We start from the raw sequence: 20,576 nt of genomic DNA on the forward strand, positions 1-20,576 counted from the left end.
TATCGATTTTAATGCACATTTGCCATTAATTGCGAACGGACTACATGATTACAATGATTATAGTGAATGGAGCATCATGAATACATAAATTAAGAATGATTAAACAAATAAATAAATAAGCAAATAATTGTACTAGTAGTAGGAGATATAAATTAATAGATGAATAATCAATTAAATGAATGAATGGATTCTCTTGTTTGAGATTTTGATTATAATCAGCCCTTCAGCATGTTTTTATGTTTAACTTAAAAAATATACATTCGACTAACTGTTAAACGTTGCCTTAAATTATCTTGTAGTTTTTGCTAATTTCAGATCAAACATTAATTTCTCTTCAGTACAGAAATTTATATAAATTCAGTTCAAAATTGGTGTCCATGATCCATGATCTTATAAATAACTAAATTTATTTAGATTATACTGTTATTTGTTACGTCACAGGTCACTGCTTGCGCATATGAGGCGATACTCATTTGCATATCCTTGCTATAGGAATTGGCACTGTTGTTGGAAAGGGCGAAGAAATTATGTTTAAAATGTCTCACATATAAACATACTATGAGCTGAACAATTGTGTGCGGTCGGATTTTAAAGGAAGTTGTTAAAATGAGCGGTTTTGTTGGAGATTTAAGTGAGAAGCAATCAAAAGCTTTGGATGAGGTAAGTGATCAGACGACAGCTACAGTCCCATAGTATGTTTTTTGTGTAGTGTAATGTTTAAACGTTTTGACTACCTCGGCTTCGGGCGAAGTTCGTGCAGGCTCACTCATGGTTTCAAATCGTCTCGTGTGTGAAGGATTCATATGCACCTGGTGCGCGCGAATCTTTCACACCATTTTCACTAAAATAACTATGACTTTACATCATAGCTATGACTTATAATTTTTCTATAACACTTACCGAACCATATGGATCGTTTGTTGAATTCTTTTTGTTGTTTGTTTTAATAAAATAAGAGCATTTTTCGTGATCTTCACGTAGATGCCTCTTGATCAGCGTTGATATCAACTTTTGCCTAAAGAGGGCGCGCGATATTATTCACCAAGCCGGTAGGCACTTAAGAACCAATTTTGAAAGGATACTCGTAAAATTATGTCACTCTCGCCGATGAATATTCATTAGATCGTGGTCGTGCGTGTTCAATACACACCGAGTGCATGCATGCAGAGAGTTTGTATTAAATACGCACGACCAGGATCTAATGAATATTCATCGCGAGAGTGACATAATTTTACGAGTGTCCTTTCAAACTTGGTTCTTAAGTGCCTACCGTACCTTTGTTTACGGTGTTGCAAGCTAGCTGCATTCTAGGCGATCAGCATTATTTTCTTGCTCGTTCAATCCACTTTCATCATCATCTTGTCAAAAGATGGCGTACTTTACAATAAGTATATACATGAGATGCAACCTGTTGATTTTTGGTACAATTTCCTATTACGCGCTGACGACTTGAATTGAGAATGTTCGATACGAAAAATTGCGTAAATATTCATATCTGAATGACACGCGCCTCAAAACCCAAGCTAACAACAACAACAACATTGCTTTTCGATTGTTGTTTGCGTACTTTCCACCGCAGTATTAAGGACGGATCGAACGGAGTATCCTGGTTGAGACTTGGAGGTAAGCGATAAAAACAGTTTTATAAATAATTTCCAATTTATTTATTTTTTTTAAACTAAAACTATTAAAAAGAAATCATTAGTGGAGAAATACTGAAACGTTTGGCGTTTTTTATTCCCTCACATTCGTGTGATGAATGAAAACGTCAAAGTTTACTATGAAACCACATGCGTTGTGCGAGGTTAGTATTACTAACCTCGCATGTTGTGTGAGTGGTGCAGGCTCCACTCCACTTCACTACCGCTACACTACGCTCCACCTACCCGAACTTTGGGACGGTGAACTCGATCGGATATTTCGGGTCACAAAGGTGGGATGGAAATGTTATTTGGCATTATCGTGATATTGGGAACCACCGTTCACTTCATACAGCCGTGCTTTATTCAGTCACACGAACAGTTCCCCATTTCCACCTCCATTCACTTTGTACACAACAAGTGCGCGTAAACAAATCTACGAGTGGTTCCCAAAACCACGATTTGGCCTGTTATTTATTGTAAAAAATTATAGAAAAAATATAACGAGAAAGTAAAATAGCTTAATTTCTTACTCTTCTTTCTTCACCCGTAAATTTCACTCCGTGTCCATCCTCCGGTCCGGAGTCCGGTTATCCTCAAAATTGGTGATTTTGGGCCACTTATCTTTTTCCTCACACGTATTAATTCACAGCCGATTTAAAAACATCGCATGCGATCGGTTAGACTTAATGTTACTACTAGAATGAAAGAATAATCAAAGATAAATGCTGTGATGTGACTTCGGTTTTAGGACATTTGAAGAAAAAAAAGTTTTTAGAATTTGTATTGATCAGCTCTAACTTCTAAGCTGTAGTAGAGCCCAAAAGATTACAGAAAAGAGCTAACCTATCAATTACTTTACATAAATTTCATTTTGACAGTTGTACAATATCAAAAGATATTAAAAGTTTGATTACATGTGCCATTTTTTAAATGTCTCTATTTCAGCTTCAATCTAGACTGAATGGAGTTGAATTTCCAGAACCAGAAAATGATGATCGTGATGCTTACCTTTTAAAATGGCTCAGGGGTAAGATTTACTGTTCAACCTATGTCCTCTATTTTAAGGATCTTCCACAATAAGCCAGTTCGTAGTTCCTTTCTGCGCATGATAAAAAGATTCCACGCATGATCAGAGGAATGTCATTTTTACTAAAGTGACATGGTGGTTTAAAATCTAATGAGACAAGCACCAACTTTGATGTCTTGGTTATTCATATATTCTTTTGAATTGTGGTTTTCATTTACATCCACAAAAAACAATGCGTCCACGGACGACTGGTACATGTATCTCACAGTTTGCCAAGTACATTGTGCAACATGCTATGATATGCATTCAAAGTAGGAATGCAACAGATACCTTTATAAAGTGTTCATTGGTGTGCTATTCTAGTCACCTGGTCTATTCAATTTCTTCATCCTGCTATGTAAGGCAAGCTTATGTAATATCTTGCTTTGAAAAATGCCTATCATAATAAAATAAATGAAAGGTCATTTGACCAAAATTGTCCATGAAGTAACTACGAACTGGTCAATAGGTAATGCAACTGTTTGCAAGCATTTTGGTTGTGATATATTTTGCACTAGGCCCGTTTCGGGTACACGTGTACACGCACGGTCAAGTCAGTGCACGTGTACTAAATTCCATCACCGTGTACACGGTAGCATCTGCATAAAGCTTGCGTGGGACAGCAAAGTCAGTGAACAAGCTCACAGCCTCACATGAATTCTTAGTTTTAATCACTAATATGTCAATATATTTCAATTAACCTAGAGTGAGTTTACTTCCAAAATCGCCGATTTAATCCACATTTATTCTGGAGACTCAAGTTTTTGTACCACACGAAATGGGTATGCTCCGGTCAGTGCAGGGCCCTAGTTAACACGGCGTGTTTTTCGGTCGTGTACACGTTGTAAACACTGAGTGAGAGCACTCATTCAATGAACAATGTTTCAGTGTTTCCTACATGTAGCCTAAGTCACGGTTTTAAAGCTTACCTGAGAAGCTAGAAGTATCAATCCACAAAAATTGGTGCAATTAAAAAGTTTTCTCAGCTTAGCAGCGCATTAAATTTATAAAGAATGCAAAAGTAAATCAGTGCAGGGCCCTAGTTAGCGCCGACGTTCGTTGGATGCGCATTTTGCATACTGTACCGTACATACATGCACAGATCGCTGCAGAATTGAGTGTAACTGAAGTTATCGATTGATTTTCATTATTTTATTGCCAATTTGAGGAGCGTGTGTTTGTAGGCTTGTAGCACATGTGTATGAGCGTATAACACGTAACGAGACTCTCGAAAGCGTTCGTCAATCACTTTTAGAGCCAATTTGAGAATCACCAATTGCGACAGCGATCATTGCTCCAGTTACGTGTTATACGCTCATAAACATATGCTACAAGCCTACAAACACACGCTCCTCAAATTGGCAATAAAATAATGAAAATCAATCGATAACTTCAGTTACACTTAATTCTGCAGCGATCTGTGCATGCATGTATGGTACAGTATGCAAAATGCGCATCCAACGAACGTCGGCGCTAACTAGGGCTCTGCACTGATTTACTTTTGCATTCTTTATAAATTTAATGCGCTGCTAAGCTGAGAAAACTTTTTAATTGCACCAATTTTTGTGGATTGATACTTCTAGCTTCTCAGGTAAGCTTTAAAACCGTGACTTAGGCTACATGTAGGAAACACTGAAACATTGTTCATTGAATGAGTGCTCTCACTCAGTGTTTACAACGTGTACACGACCGAAAAACACGCCGTGTACACGTGCATCAAAAATGGACTTTCAAACCGGGCCTATTTTGCACACATCTATTTCAACCAATAATGTATTCATGAGTTCATACTTTATGTATCTCAGGCTCCCATGGACCGATTTGCACTAAAATGTATCGAAATGCTGAAATGCAAAAAAAAGTTTTATTGTGATGTCATCACTTTGGTACTCTATCGTTTCCAGTGTACTTCTTTAAGATCAAGTAATACATGTAGGTTGTAAAATAGTTGAAAAAAAGATACTCAACACAAATGTATTGTGCTAGCTTCATATCATAAATACCTTTGAGTGCATGTAATCATCTCTTACACTCACAATTTGCATCATTTGTATTGTATGATATACATAAAAATAAGAATGCCTGTCTTTGAACTTAAAATTTGAACTTTATTATGGTATTGTTAATTTCATAAAATAAAGTCAGACTGCATCCCAAATGATATTGATCATTGCGAGTTTCTGAGAGAAGACAGACCTTGAAACAGAGTAGAGACCTTTACAAATAAACAAAACCATCAGTTTATAGATAAAAAGAGGATATTTGGTGAAAGAAGATATTGTTTCTTGTGAAGGCGTCCATGGCAAAGAATGAATCAGTATGGAAGCATCTTGATACGCCATATTTTTTTCTTTTTTAAGGCAAAGGTTATGTCTTGACTTGAACCACAAAAAAGCATGGTGTACTATGGGAGCCTTCATAGTGATACTAATACCTCGGTCACATTTGCTCTACGGCAGCAGTATGGCAAGTTGAAAAGAGCCGTTTTATTCATTTTTATACAAACCACCATTATGTAGCTCGTACATAGGATGTTATAATAGCTGTGTTCGACCCACCATACGACCGCTGTAGAGCAAATGTGACCGAGGTATAATTCTTGGGGCATTTAGAATTTGAAGATGTGTAGGATTAAAAATAAAGAAAACATTGTGCAAAACTTAATTGAGATATTAAGTTGTGTTGAATTAGCCAAATCCATTTGTTTTGCAGTCTAGAGATTAGGAAATAATGAAATGGGAAGAAGTAAATTACGACATGCTAAATTGTTACCTTTTTTCTTGTTCATTTCTTTACAGCTCGACAATTTGATGTTGATAAAGCTGAATTTATGTTAAAAAATGTAAGTATCAAGAGGTCATATTGAAATTTGATAATCGAGATTATCATTCAAATGCAATTATAATTCTTTGAATGCTATAGAATGTCATACAAAAATCCAAACAGGAGCGCAGATATAAACCAACACTGTTTTTATGAATGGTGCCAATATTTTAAGATAAATGCATTAGATGTTTTTTAGATTATGTTGTTATGTCTTAATTTGAAATTTCAGGGCTGACTTTATACAATTTGATTATATTTCATTCTAGGGTAATCATGAAACTGTCGGAAGATTCTAAAATTTTGTGATATTATAGACATATTTCAGTCTAAGCCAATATTAAAAGTTAAAAAAAATATATATCATTTTGGGCCTTTTTAGTCTTGGGACACTGTGAAAATTGAATCAAAATATACTTCAATTGCCATTGGATATCGTTATTCCCATATTCATTATACATGAATCTGTTTTGAGTATGAGCAAATCCCTTTTTAGCAAGCTACACCAATAGGCTTGCATTTAGAAGGTTTGGATGGTATTTGGACAGCCATTGAATGGACTTTGAATAGACTGGATTAGACAATGAATTTTGTCCAGTCTTCTGTTTATGAAGTAAGGCTTAATATAAAGATAAGAGATTACAATTGGTATATCAGCAGTTCAGTTGATAATTTGCAGACACTTAAAAAAAACACATTCAAGCTATTTTATAGGGCATTGCTAGAAACTTATGATCAATAGAAAATATATTTGGGGTCCCCAAATCAATTGTAAGCCTTGTAATTGATTTATTGTCATTCTTCCTCTTGCAATATTGCAATAAGGAGTGTAAACTAGTCTATCAGTTTTAAGATTGGAATAGAAATTAGTGATTGATTGCAAATATTTTCTTGCATTACTCCAGGTTAGCTAATAAAACAGCAAGTGTTTCTTATTTTTCTCTTTTTTTGTTTCATATTTCTCTCTTCTTTTTTTTTACTTTATACAGCATCTGTCTTTCAGGGAAAAATGGAATGTGCAATCATTGATAGACAACTGGCATCCACCCGAGGTACTATATTACTTTTCAAATATTCTAATCAGAATTCTATCCTTATTTTGATGATTTATGTGACAGGTGAAATTTAGCACTGAAAACATGTGTTTAGAGCCAGAAGGGCATAAGTTCCTGACATAGTGCCCTTTCTTATGTTTTAAAACAAAGAGTCCTCTTTTGGACAAGTAATGTAGATTACATTGTTTGTTAACAGGGATATCTAGATGTTGTTCCCCTGTTGTCAAATAATCCTCCTGATTGTCCTTGTTCATGATTTAAACCTTCAAATTTCGATCTCGGCACCCATTTCTATTGTTCAGCTATGATCATGAGGTTCCACAACTTTCTTGACTGATTCCCAGGGCCCTCCCAGGACAATCTGCAGACAATCCACGGATATTTCTAGGAATGTACTGGGAAACCAAAATTTTCTGCTTCTCGTGCGGACGAAATGCTGAAATGGCATATTCTGCTTCCATGGCCCTTACAAGTCTTGTCCGCACTCTAGTGGATGTCTACCTTTACATTTATAAAGATCAAAAGCCGATTATGAATAATTAGACACATTTTATTTGTATAAATCTCCTAATATTAACAATTTTAACTTTGCTCTTTTTGAAATTCCTGGTGTGAGGTTGCTTTATAGGCCATTACCATCACCTACAGCACCTGAACCTCTATGGATGTCTTGTCTTATCTTTGTTAAATTAAATTACAGTATATTGTTTGAATAGCAAGTCATGACCTAGGGCATTGACCAAAACCATATAATCTCATTTAAATACATTTTTTTTCACATATTGATGGATTTTTTTTACAGGTGCTGGACAAATACATGGTCGGTGGCTTGTGTGGCTTTGACAAAGATGGTGCACCTGTTTGGTATGAACCATTTGGTTACTTTGACCCGAAGGGTTTGGTTCTGTCGACTACAGGAAATGACCTCACGAAGATGAAGATCAAAATATGTGAAGAAATTCTCTCTCAACTCAGGGCACAGACAAAGAAGGTAGGATAAAACAATATCTTGATAGTTTGAATGATTATTACTTCTCCATTGTTTGGTTTTCAATAGTTCATTCCTTCACATAAAAAATCATCTTAAGCCTGAGACACACTGTATGATCCAAATGCAAAGTAATATTTTAAATATATTAAAATTAAAAGAAGGATGGGGGACATTATCTCAGCCATGGTTCGTTGTGCAACTGCTGCAAAATTTGACACGCACAATACATAAACTACACTACACACTACAAAAATCGACATATAATTTTGCATTGTCTTCATGCTTCCCTGAGAAATTGTGGGAAACAGTGAAGGGGGGGGGGGGGCTCATGGCCCCATAAGTCCTTTTAGCGTTATTTATACATCGGCTATTCAGCTTCAAATCACAGCTGATTGGCGTGTCTTCACTACAATTTGAAAATTACTTTGCTTGTGTTCTCAAAGGGAGACTCGCAACGATTCTAATATTCCTACCATTGTTCCGAACTAGAAACATCGGAATTGGATGGAATGTTCCTACTAAATGCTCGTAACAAATTCAAAACAGAAACCACAAACGAATTGTATAATTTGTGCTTAAGTTATCATGAGTCTTTATGTTCTTGGCTCTTTCTCTCTTGAACAAAATAAAATCATATATTTCTGATGACTACAAAAAATTGTTGCATGATGAAAACATTCTCAGAGCCAACAATTATAGACTTGTTCAAGTGATCACGATGAAAGGTGCATTAATTGGCTTGTTTCCATTGAGAGAAGTTAATCTGTATAGTTTAAAGAAATGTGGAGTCCGAATATAACATGACATTTTGTAATACAAATGCTATTCTTAGCGAAGTTATATGTACTCTCTTTCTATCTCTCTCCATCTTTATTGATCCTGATTCTTTTACACAGTTAGGCAAAAGGATAGACAGATTTGTGATTGTGTTTGACTTGGAGAAAGCTGGTCTTTCTCACATCTGGAAGCCGTTCATTGACCGGTACAACCTCATTCTGCAAGTATTTGAAGCCCATTATCCGGAAATGCTTAAGAAGACCTTCGTTATAAATGGTAAGTTGTAAGGCTTCATCCATTCCATTTTAGAAGTAATGTATATTTAAAAGGATGCTCCATGCTGAAGATAATTATATCTCAATAAACAGAGTAAAATTTACAGAGCAAAATGCTGAGAATTTGATCAAAATTAGATAATAAATAACAGCATTTTGCTCTGTGGATTTTTACTCTATTTTTTTAGATATAAATTTCTTCAGCCCAGAGTATCCCTTTAAGCTCCTTCTTTGTTGATGATGTGTTACTTTTAACCTCTTAAAAAATATCACATGATGTTATTTTGGGGTTATGTTATTATGTAATTGTGTAGACTACACTCAATATGTAATGCATTTTGGTAAGGTAAATGTAAATGCTTTTGAGCCGATTCTCACAAAGTGATTAGTTTTGAATTGAGATAATGAATATTTATTAGATAATCAAAAGCATTCGCTTCTTAAAAACAATGTCTGTCATTTTAGTGTAAATGTTGAAAATATGTCTAAAGAATTTCTTGGTTTCAATGAATTTTAAGAAATGTTTTTTTATCTTGGTCGTTTTCCATCCTAGCTCCAGCCTTCTTTTCAATCGGATTCAACTTGATCAAAAAGTTCCTTAGTGAGGAAACCAAGAATAAAGTCTCGGTGCTTGGAGGTGAGACATATTAACCCTAATTCACAGAGGTGGTTTAGTTATACCATGGTACAGAAACATCACATGCTTCATTCAGCCATGAATTTTAGTGCCCTTTGCCAAAAGGGCCCATTTATGATTGGACTTGCTTTAATAGTTTATCCAATTACATAAGCGTATTTCTGCCCACAAAATTTGCATAGTTTTGGTTTTGTACCATTGTATAATAGAAACTATCTTTGCAAAATTGGGCCATTATTAAACGCTTTCCAAGAGCTTGTCTCACTGGGCTTGAAACAAGTTTGTGAGTAGTATATATAAGCTCCAGATTTTGCTAGTTGTAAAGATGTTTCCGAGACATCCTTTGAATTGTGGAGTCCCCCTGTAGTTTCAAAAACATGACATTTCTGTCAGTTGTGGATTTTTTTTATAGATATTTCAAAGACATCTCAACTTCCAAGCAGATTGATTGACATAAGACGTGGAGATGTCTCTGATTACTCTCCTAAAAGTTGCGCTTCAGGGTGAGAGCCCGAACCATTTTTTTTATAGAGGAGGTGTCTTGGAAACCTACATGCAACCAAATAATTGGGATGTTGCTGTGCTCTCTAGTTTGGTGAGATGCGATCTTTCCCAATATTCAGGGCCGTGATTTTCATGCTGGAAATGCACAAGTGGCCTTTCATTTCAAATTCTCACTTTTCATCATAGATAGAACAGTGGGAAATATGGAAAATCATCTATGAAAAGATGCAGAAAGTAGTAGGATCATCTATGAAATTGCAGAAGAAGTGGGATAGATGTTTGTTACAAAGATCCATTCAGAGGCTCTTCACATGACATAGTGAAACATGAAGTTAATGTATATATATATGCAGTGCTTTAAAAGGTAATCATATGAATTTTGCTAACAATACGCCTCTTTTCATCTAAAAATCATTACAGGGATGGCCTGTTGTAGACAAAATTGAGTGTTTGTTTTATGATAGCCTGTTGTTTGCAAGTAGTCTGAAAAGATATCATGTTGATCACTGGCTAGACCTATTGGATGGTATTATCATTTAAATCAGGATTTAAGTCCAGACTTGATAAGTACAATATTGGTTCATACTTATCTGAGGAAGGTCCTGCTGTGCTTTTTGGTAAAGGGTGCTTAATCCACACTTGTTGGCGTGGTTAATCCCTGGGTTTTGTTACATAAAACTATTATGGTAATTCTGCCATCCATAGGTAACATGCATGAAATCATTAGATATTGATTGGTTGTGGAGCATTACAACTATGGTATATAGTTACCGTTGAATTGGAAAGTTATTACGACAAGGCCCTGGTTCATTTAGGCTTGTTATTGAGATCATTAGGTCTTGGTAATGAGTGGGTTTAATTTGATTATGTGTGTGTATTTTCCAGGAAACTACAAGGATGTATTGATAGAGGCTATAGGTAAAGACTTGCCAGCTCATTTTGGGGGAACGGCGTGTGACCCTGATGGTGACCCTCGCTGTGTGTCAAAGGTGAGAGGTCATGTTTACAACTGTGGTCAGTCTCATCTTAGTTGGTCCGTTGATCATATTGAAAATGGTCAGTCAAAGCATTGGAAGAATTACAGTTTACAAGCTAATTTTTCCATAAACAATGTACATTCTATGTAGAGTGTATTTATGAAGTTGAATGGAAAAGGTTTTGAGTCAAGCTTACAAGTTATATGTCTAAATCTAATTGATAGTTCCATTCAAAATGTTTTATTAAATAATTTCATTGTGGCAAAAATTGAAAAGAAAATTTTAAGAAGACATTTCAAGAAACAATGCCAGAATTACAAACACAGTAGAGCATGCGCATATATAGAGCATCAAGGCATGGTACATAATAACTTGAATGATAAGAATCATCAAATTCACTAGAAAATTGAGTGATTAAGATATATTTCATTGACATAAACTGGACTTATTGGACTACAATTTTTAATTCTATGACACAGATATGTAGACTATTGTTCTTTCAATATTAATGGGTAAATTCATATGCATGATTTTATTTCCTAGATTCGATTCGGTGGAAAGGTGCCTGAATCGTACTACCTCAAGAATGAATTCATGCATGAGGGCAGACTAACAGAGGTCTTCATAGGTCATGGGTCAAAGCTTGAACTTACGTATGAGGTCAAGGAGAAAGACCATGTACTCAAGTAAGAATGTAGTCATTTTGTGCCATCCGTTGGGTGATTTGAAGTCTGTTACTGTTGGTGCTGATGTTGGATTAGAAGCACGATTTGGATTGTGTTTGCTAGCTTCAAAGCCTATTCTGAGTTTATAAAAACTATCCAGATCACAATATTAATGGCTCAACACCCAGTGATTGACTTTTCAGGACAAAATTCATTTTACGTTTGGTGCTATGCTCATTTCAAAATTGACCAAACACCAACCTCAAAGGTCAACACTGAACTTGACATCACCCATTAATTTGTAATGATGTTAAATCATTTCATTCTGAAAACCTGCTGGCAATAAATAGTACACTGTAGCACCAAGATGATTAGCAACAGGTCATTTTAATATACCCACCAACCCTATGGATCTGTCTCCCTTATTTGAAATAACAGTATATTGAAAATTGGTAATTGATCTATACTGTTCACAATGCACTAAAAAAAAAATTGAAGTTTTCTCCTTAAAGGAGAAGAAACCATTGGAACAAGATAGCTTGTGTGAAAACAGAAAAATCAAAGAAACAGATCAACAAAAGTTTGAGAAAAATCTGACAAACAATGAGAAAGTTATGAGCATTTGAATATTGCGATCACTAATGCTATGGAGATAGCAAATTGGCAATGCGACAAAGATGTGTGATGTCACTTGTGAACAACTGTCCCCATTACTTTAGTATATATTTCATGTGAATTGCCTCTTTTATCACATCTATCCATAGATCATGTGTTCTTTCTACATGAGGGCATGTAATACATATTTTTCAAGAATACATCTTGGATAAAGAGTTTGTATCATCACAAGAAAAAGTAAAAAGAGACATTTTGAGGGTATTTTATAGTCCACCAAAGGGAAAGTTGTTCATCAGTGACATCACACATCCTTGTCGCATTGCCAATGGAGGATCTCCTTAGTATTAGAGATTGCAATATTCAAATGCTCATAACTTTCTCATTATTTGTTCCGATTTTTCTCAAACTTACTTTATTCTTATTCTTTGATTTTTCTGTTTCTACACAAGCCTCTTTGTTCCAAAGTTTTCATTCCCCTTTAAGAAATCTATATGAGCTCTACATGTAAACATGTAACATTTTTTCATGTAAAGCTAGATTATTTTTATGCATTAGAATAAAAAGGAAAAAAAAAACATATCCATTCATTTGGTGATATTTTGCATTTTACTTTTACAGAAATAGAAAGAAATGTAATGCTGATTATTATTAATTTTTTACAATCAGGTGGGAGTTTATGACAAGGCATAACAACATTGGTTTTGGAGTATTTTACAAGCCATCTCCTGATACCAGCAGAGATCAATGGGAAGAAGTGGTTGAGAAGATGAGATGCTCCTGCCATCTTGTACCAGAGATTGGAGGATATTCATGTGATAAGCTAGGAACATGTAAGTATTTGTGTTCTGTATGCCATTGATGTGGTGCTGTGGATCCACAAAGAGAAGTTAGGAGCTGACGTTCTTGGACTTACACTCACTAATGCTTTACAGAACGATAGCTTAGTAAACGTTCATGAAATCTACTGTATTCTGGGTATTTGGAGTGTTCTGTCATACCACCTTGTGTCGCGTGGTGTCTGTGACCTCCCACATAAAATGCATAGTAACTCAATCAAAATGCTATTTTAACCCTATATAGCCCGGGGGGGCCTAAAAGGCAAAAATGCAAAAAAATAGTACGCTGAAATTTCATGACTTTTTTCTTTCACATCTCCCGCACATTTTGAGACCCTGTTTGCGAAAATCGGGGGTACACTTGCGGAGATATAGCACATATTTGTGACCAATGTCACCAAAAATGGCAATTTCCATCGACTTTTGTGGGTTTTACAAGAAGTGTTGTCAGATGAATGTGTTTTTTTTTTTTTTCCTCACATAACTTTAATTTGGGCTATCACCAACTATTCTAGATTAAAAGATAACAATAAAAAATAGAGATTTCAAAACAAAGAAATACATAATAAATTAAAAAAAAGAAATACATAAGAATTCAGAAACACGAGGGAAACAAGAATATTATCGAGAAAAATTAGCATATGCGCATAATTGATTACTATTATAATCTAATAATTATACAATTTCAATACAATTGAGTGAGCTGTCTTTAGATTACATGACTGGCTACTAACATGCTTGATTCCATTGCATTTTCTCAAAAATGGGGGGAAAACTACAAAAAAATGAAAATTCCTTGAAAAAATTTGAATATTTGCATAATTAATTAGATAAAAAATGATAATAAATATCACAATTTGACAACGCATTCTTGTAAAATACATAATGAGACACCCACACACCAAATTTGGTCGCAATCGGTCGATAAACGGCCGAGATCTGAGGGGGGCCTAATAGGCCCCCCCGGCTATGCAATTTCGAAATAGCCCGGGCTATATAGGGTTAAGGCCACCGCACACCTTACGACTGCTCGCGATCCGATTTTGGAACAAATTGCATTTTGCTCATTTTCTGAAAATGTGAATGGAATATATAATTTTATTTGAGGTCTAAATTAATTGAAAGAATACTAATATAAACATTTTGAAAGATTGCAAGCCTTTATTTCGGAGTAAAGACCAAATTAGTTTTAAATCGTGGCCAATTGTACGACTGCTATAACATCATTACGACTAGATATTGAATTCGCGTTTATTCTAAGAAGGATGATAGCATAGTCACAGGTTTGAACATGGGTACTCGTACAATGATTTAGAACATTACACAGTAAGATATTTGAAGTCTCAATATTAGCATCAAATTCTACTACATTTTATTCTGAAATCGGGTCGCAGACCAATCGTAAGGTATGCGGTCGCCTTTAGAATCATATGTTATTGACAGTCAAAACAACAGTTCTACCTAATTCATTGTACAATAATTTTGGGAGGAGATCCTAAACAAGATGGAAAGATGGTTCTCAGTTGAGGTTCATTCAAGTATGAGATACAAAGAGTGAACTGAGCACAATCTGTTGAAATTTTCAGCAGGTTATTTCTTGTATTTCTTACTTGGGTTGGATTTCAAGCTCTTATATTTTGAGGGGAGGCGAAAGCAGAGTCAGCCCTCACAAAGGGCCTTTTCACATATGAATCTTGAATCATCATTGTTGTGATGATTGCATTTCGTCTTTAGAATCATCGGACCTTTGACACGCTCTCTCAAAAACTGCGATTTAAATTTGAATTCCCGAGTGAAGCGGGTATGTGTCCTTGAAGACTTGTCCATCAAAGCACTGCATCGCAAATACAAACTACGATGAGTGCAATAATCAATTGAAGTATGTACGGAAGTGCTTAAAAGGTCACGTAGAACTCTGCCCCCAAAGATGTTTTGGAGGTCAAGCCTTTCACACAGAAAATTTGTACCACAGTGAAACTTAATTGGAATTCACCTCTGGAGTAGGATTTGAATTTGTGATTGTGATTTTTTTTACCATGTGATAGGACGAAAAGTAAAGGTAATTTTCTACATTTCGAGTTTTTAAAATTGCGAATGACTGTTTTTGTTCATTACATAGGGCACTTTCATTACTCTTTATCTTTCAGATATCGTCCAGTTTGACAACAGCTTCAGCTGGGTGAGGGGCAAGAAGGTCTTTTACCTCATAGATTTGCAGAAGGAAGAAGATCATGAGAGCTAGAACACCTCAAGTCAATCATTGCCATTATATGGTAATGTATTTTCCATGTACATCAAGAGAGAGAGGATTGTGTTCGAAACCATTTGAACATCATCTCAGGAGTGTAATAAGGTCTCGTGACCATTTTGGACCAATATGTGATAAGATTAATACCTCCAACCTGATATTTAAAGGGGAAGTTCACGCAGACAGGAAGTTGGTTTTCAAAGGCATGAATAAGAGAGAAGGATGTTGGGAAAGGTGTCATGAATCTTAATAAAACAAATTTAGAGAAATATGAATTTTGAAAGTTGTATAATCTCATTTTTGATGGTTCATGATTACTGAAAATAATTCTCTCATAGTTGTGAGAAGGGTATAATTAGTCTGATGAAAAAAATTAATGCACAGGTAAAACCATTTTCAATTTCCATATAAATTTGCATTTTATTAAATTTTTATCATATGACTTTAGCTGATGAAACACAGTAATTTTTTTTTTTTATTCCATCATTTAGCTATTCTTTTATCGTCACTGTTCACCTTACATGTACCTTTATTATTGTGGGGTTTTTTTCTTTCAAAATAAACCAACTTCAGAACTGGATGAATTTTTCATTTTATACTATGGTGCATTAAATCTGTAGAATACAATATGTAGTATGACAGTCCAATAGTGAATGTATTTTATGATATATATTATTCCCTTTTGCTTGTACAAATATTTTTTTCCCAACATGACATTTATGTAATAAGTCAAGACCAAGATATAATTATTTTATACTCATTCATTTTTTGCAATTTTATGATTCGTTTTCATCCAAGTACATGCGTTCTGTATTCCCTTTTCTTTGTACATTTTTTTAATGTGATATTTGTAACAGAGAAGCTAACTTTTAAGAAATGGTTCATATTTTTAAAATATTCTGTGTGATGCATCTATTTTTTGCTGCCTGGTATTGATACGTGTAAGTGATATTCCATTTTCCTAGCACAAAAATGTTTTTCTTTCAATATTAAAATACAGTAGTCATGCTGAACTTGTAGAAGCACTTGTACATGTAATTTGTTTATCAATTCCATGTAATTTATATACATATATATGTATATATATATTTTGCTGCCAAATTAATTCCTCGGTTTCTGATTGCTACGTGCGAGTACATTTGAACCAAACTGTAACCACTCTTTATTGATATAAGCTTCATATATTCATCTAATTTATAAGATGAAAATAGTGGTGGGTCCAGTTCTGCTCCATTGTGATTTTTGGTAGTCTCATATAGCAAACTTCTCTGTGTTTAAAGTCTTTGTGGAGGTTGACTATATTGTGAGAAACGCTGAGGAATGATACAGATTTGCAATGGCAGGTAATTGCAATTCAATTGTTTTTCTTAGTTCTCTTGCGGTGTCTTTAAGAGGTTTTCAGTACTACATGTAGCTAGCTCCTAATCTTGGTTTGATGTCTCCTCTGATCAATTTTGGAGAGATAAAAAAGCCTTCAAGCGTAAGGAGAGCAATACTGATCATCTTGGTTGAAGGAACTATATGAAGCCTAGCGACATTTCAAACACCTGAGCATGCTTGAGGCACTATACATTCAGCTCACTGACCCTATTCTATACCATCAGGAGGATCAAATGTGATATGCGCTATACAAGAACAGCATTATTATTATTATTTATTAAGTAGACCAACTGCTTGTAGGTGAATTGAATGAACCGTCTAAATCACTAAGCTGATAATACTTAACTGTGCCATGTTTGTAGAATATTATCCATCATGCTAGCCTTGAAAGAAACCGCTAGAAAGTAAATCAGACATATCTTGATGGTCTTCTAATCTCTTAACTTCCTTTCTATTTTGGGTACGAGATCATTACAAGCTGTGAGAATATGTACATAAATCGGTTCTACCTCAAAAGCTTAGTTGCCTGCAGAGAATTTTCAAAGGTCTCCTATTTATGATAAAACATGCCAATACTATTCATTTCATGTGAAATCAGCCAAAATTTATGACTTACGAAAAAATGAAGCAATTAAGTGTATCTACAGATATTTACATGTATACATGTATATGTATATCCCCATCTGTTATGCTATCATGCCTTTGTCCTTGATATATATAAAAATGTCATCCAGGTCATTTTCAGGACTTATTTTGATCCATGGAATTAATTTTTATTCATGTCCTTCCTAAAATTTGGTATGAACTTACAAAGTAAAACCGTAAAAGGGTAAAGTATTAGCTGTTATCTGCAATCGAAATTGAAAACTTCTTCCCGAAATTTCATTTACAAAACCAATTTGTATAGACTTAGTTATATCTTATAAATTGCCCTTTTATGAATGTATTTTTTTGCATAAATCATTTTACATTTTCAAGTACTATATTGACTTGCGTGTACATCAGACAGACAAGTTGTATGCATTGTTAGTGTATGTTCTTATATATTCTCAGCTGTCTTTGGTTGGTTTTATATGGATACTCTCTTGCCCAATTTGAGTGTTTGATGTCTTCAGTGGCAGTCATTTTGTTTGTGGTGCATCTGTAATTTTCTATGATGTTTAAAGTGTGATATGATATACAACTATATTTCAGGTGATATAAATGTGTAGTTTCTTTTTTTTTATTCCATTATGGACAGTACACTATATGCATTTTAATAATCTGCATATGTCAGGTAAAGTTTATATATAAAGACAATCAGAATTTATTTGTGCATATTAAATGTTTGTATACATGTATAAATGTCTGTGCACTTTTCAATGGTAAAATCCCTCATTTATTTTGGTTTGTTGTTTTGTTTCCTTTTGTTATTTTTCATAAGTTATATAGAAAGTGACATTAAAATGTGAATTTTCTTTTTCTTTTTTTTTTTTACTTTTTTATGTACTTGATGCAACAAAATAATTAAGATTTGTAGGGACCACCTCACCAAAGTGACACATCACCATTTCTTGTGCATTTCAGCATTTTTATATTAAACCATCTTATGGTAGAGCATGACAGGAAATCCCCATGAATCAGAATATTGTAGTTCAAGCTATGCCATATGAATGCCAAGTTACCATATTGATTTCATTGTATATTGGGCCTGGTTCATAACCATCTGGAACCAGGCCAATGGATACGTATATCAAATGGGGCTGAATTACTTATTCATCGGGCTACCTCACAAGCCCCCGTGAACTGATTCCCACCATAGTTTGAGTTTTTGATATTTATAGCAGACTCCTTTGAGAACTAATATCCAAAATGCTGAAATGCACCTAAAAATGTGATGTCATTGCTATGGTTCTCAAATATACATGTACATGATCTTTATCTAAAAAATGTGTAGAATTAAGTCTTTCTGTAATAGGCTTTATACAACCTAGGGACCACACGATTTGTAGTAGGCTAAAGTTTAAAATGGTTATTTGTGGTATATATTATTTTATCCATATTGATATGCAGGTGCATGATAATCAAATTAATTTTCTAAAGCTGCAATTAATGTAGAACTGAATATATATAAAATCAATTTAATGGAAATCAAATGAACTTTAAATGATATGCAGCTAAAATTATTCATAGAGCAGCTTAGATTGGATGTGCAGTTGTAATTCAAATTGTAGAACATTTGGTATAAATGTGGTTTAAATGCAATGTGGCAGCAGCAATGATGATCCTGAACACTTGAGTTGATTTATATGCTCACGAGAAGGTCGCCATTCACTGTCCATTTCGGTCAATATTTGTTTTTGATTGGTCAAGCCCCCTGCATACTGAACACGGTCCAGACTGCGGAACTAATCTGTTCTGGTACAGTGTGTCAAATTACTGTGGTCCCTATTCTATAGGGACTGTTCATATTAAACATCGGATACATTAAACATGCCATGTGTAACTTATCCGATATGGTTACAGGGACAGTTTTTATGTGAGATGATCTTTAGGGGATGAAATACTGTTTGTGACATATGGTCCCCGGGATCGGATTCGGTGTGATTAGGCCTTGCCTGTGGTAATTGTCAGTGAATGACAAGTTGTCATTCACTGACCAAAACTTGTCAGTGAATTACTTATTTATCGAAACAGTTCCCAAGTGGAGTGTTTCATACTTGTAAAGCATGTTTTCAGTGATAAGCTACTGTAATAAATCCATACATCTTATTGGCAGAGAGAAATTTTGTCAGTGGAAATCACAGGCAAGGCCCTCCGTGAAATGCTCCCGTGTGGAAAGAGCTAGTCTGCTGGCACAGACTCTTATCGGCACTTCGCCATGAAGTGGGTCTGAAAATAAAGCCTAGCACAGATTTCAACTTGCTGTGAAAAATCTGGGTTAGGAAGCCATACAGTACTTGATTAAAAAAGGTTTACATTCAGACCACTATTAGTGTGTTTGACATACTGAGGGTTGCGCCTTCAAGCTATACATGCGATTGATTCAAACTATGCACAATCAGACAATGCTATCAACTACAATCAAAATCAATATTGATTTTAGTTTGGTCTGGATCAATCACAAGTGTCTGTAGCAAATACAGGCTAAAATGTGTGGTGATTACTATTATATAGTGGAAGCACTGATGATATATAAATTTAAGAATTGTCTATAAAGTGGCACTTCATAGAATTCATGTTACTTGAAAGGTATGAAAATCGTGCAATACACATAAAACCAGGTTATATTTTGATTGCCATCCAGCTAAATGTACATTTGGTATATCACCATTTGTGAAATGTTTACTCAAGGGGTATGAGGGAAAATAAATATATAGTCGTCTTTAACTTAATTGTGTAGGAAGTTGTACTGCTTTGAGTCCACTAAATGAAGGTAATTGTTATAAAGGAGAATGGCACCCTTGAAACCAGTTGAATTGCAGAAAACAGAAAAATCAAAGAAATATTTCAATGAGAGGTGTTATTCTTTAGATGAAAATTGAATAATTTAAAAGTTATATTTGAAAGTTGAGATCTCTAATGCTTTGAATATGCTTTGAATATCCTTCTATTGGCAATGGTGCCAAGTAGCATTTTTGGATGCTTTTTAACTTTCTTGTGTTTTTCTAAAAATTTAATTGATTTTATTTTTCTGTTTTCACACAAGCTAACTTGTTGGACGCTTTGGATTCTCCTATAGGGTAGATGAACAATGAGGGAGATAGATTAGAATGGGAAGGAGGAGGAAGAAAGGAGAGGGATATAACAGAGAGCAAGTTAGGAAAGTTATACCCCTTTCATAAACCCAATTATGCGGCTAATAGCAGCATAATTTGGTCGTAAAATATGAGGAGTGCCAGAGTTATCCGCATTATTTTGGTGCTGCAATTATCCGCATAATAGCAGCAACGGGACCAGATTTTGACTTTATGAATGCATTTCGAAAGTAATGCGGATAATTGCCATGGAGCGGTCACAAGGTCACCCTTTTCCAACGCAACCGCATCGGAGGGGGTGTGTGCGGTTGCCATGACGATTATCCTCCTTTTTCAGGACGGGCACT

The 20,576-nt window shown here is 34.9% G+C and overlaps 1 protein-coding gene across 1 annotated transcript; it reads left to right on the top strand.

The window, feature by feature from the left end:
• The first annotated feature begins 456 nt into the window (after positions 1–456).
• LOC121408444 (SEC14-like protein 2) lies at positions 457–18,916 on the top strand. Its single transcript, XM_041599919.1, has 11 exons — positions 457–660; positions 2,589–2,670; positions 5,508–5,551; positions 6,522–6,584; positions 7,390–7,578; positions 8,475–8,631; positions 9,184–9,267; positions 10,657–10,760; positions 11,292–11,434; positions 12,695–12,858; positions 15,012–18,916. The coding sequence occupies exons 1-11, from the start codon at positions 607–609 to the stop codon at positions 15,104–15,106; spliced, it is 1,179 nt and encodes a 392-aa protein (XP_041455853.1). The 5' UTR covers positions 457–606; the 3' UTR covers positions 15,107–18,916.
• The last annotated feature ends 1,660 nt before the right edge of the window (positions 18,917–20,576 follow it).

Source organism: Lytechinus variegatus, chromosome 2 (assembly GCF_018143015.1).
Source record: "Lytechinus variegatus isolate NC3 chromosome 2, Lvar_3.0, whole genome shotgun sequence".
In the NCBI taxonomy this organism is placed as follows: Eukaryota; Metazoa; Echinodermata; class Echinoidea; order Temnopleuroida; family Toxopneustidae; genus Lytechinus; species Lytechinus variegatus.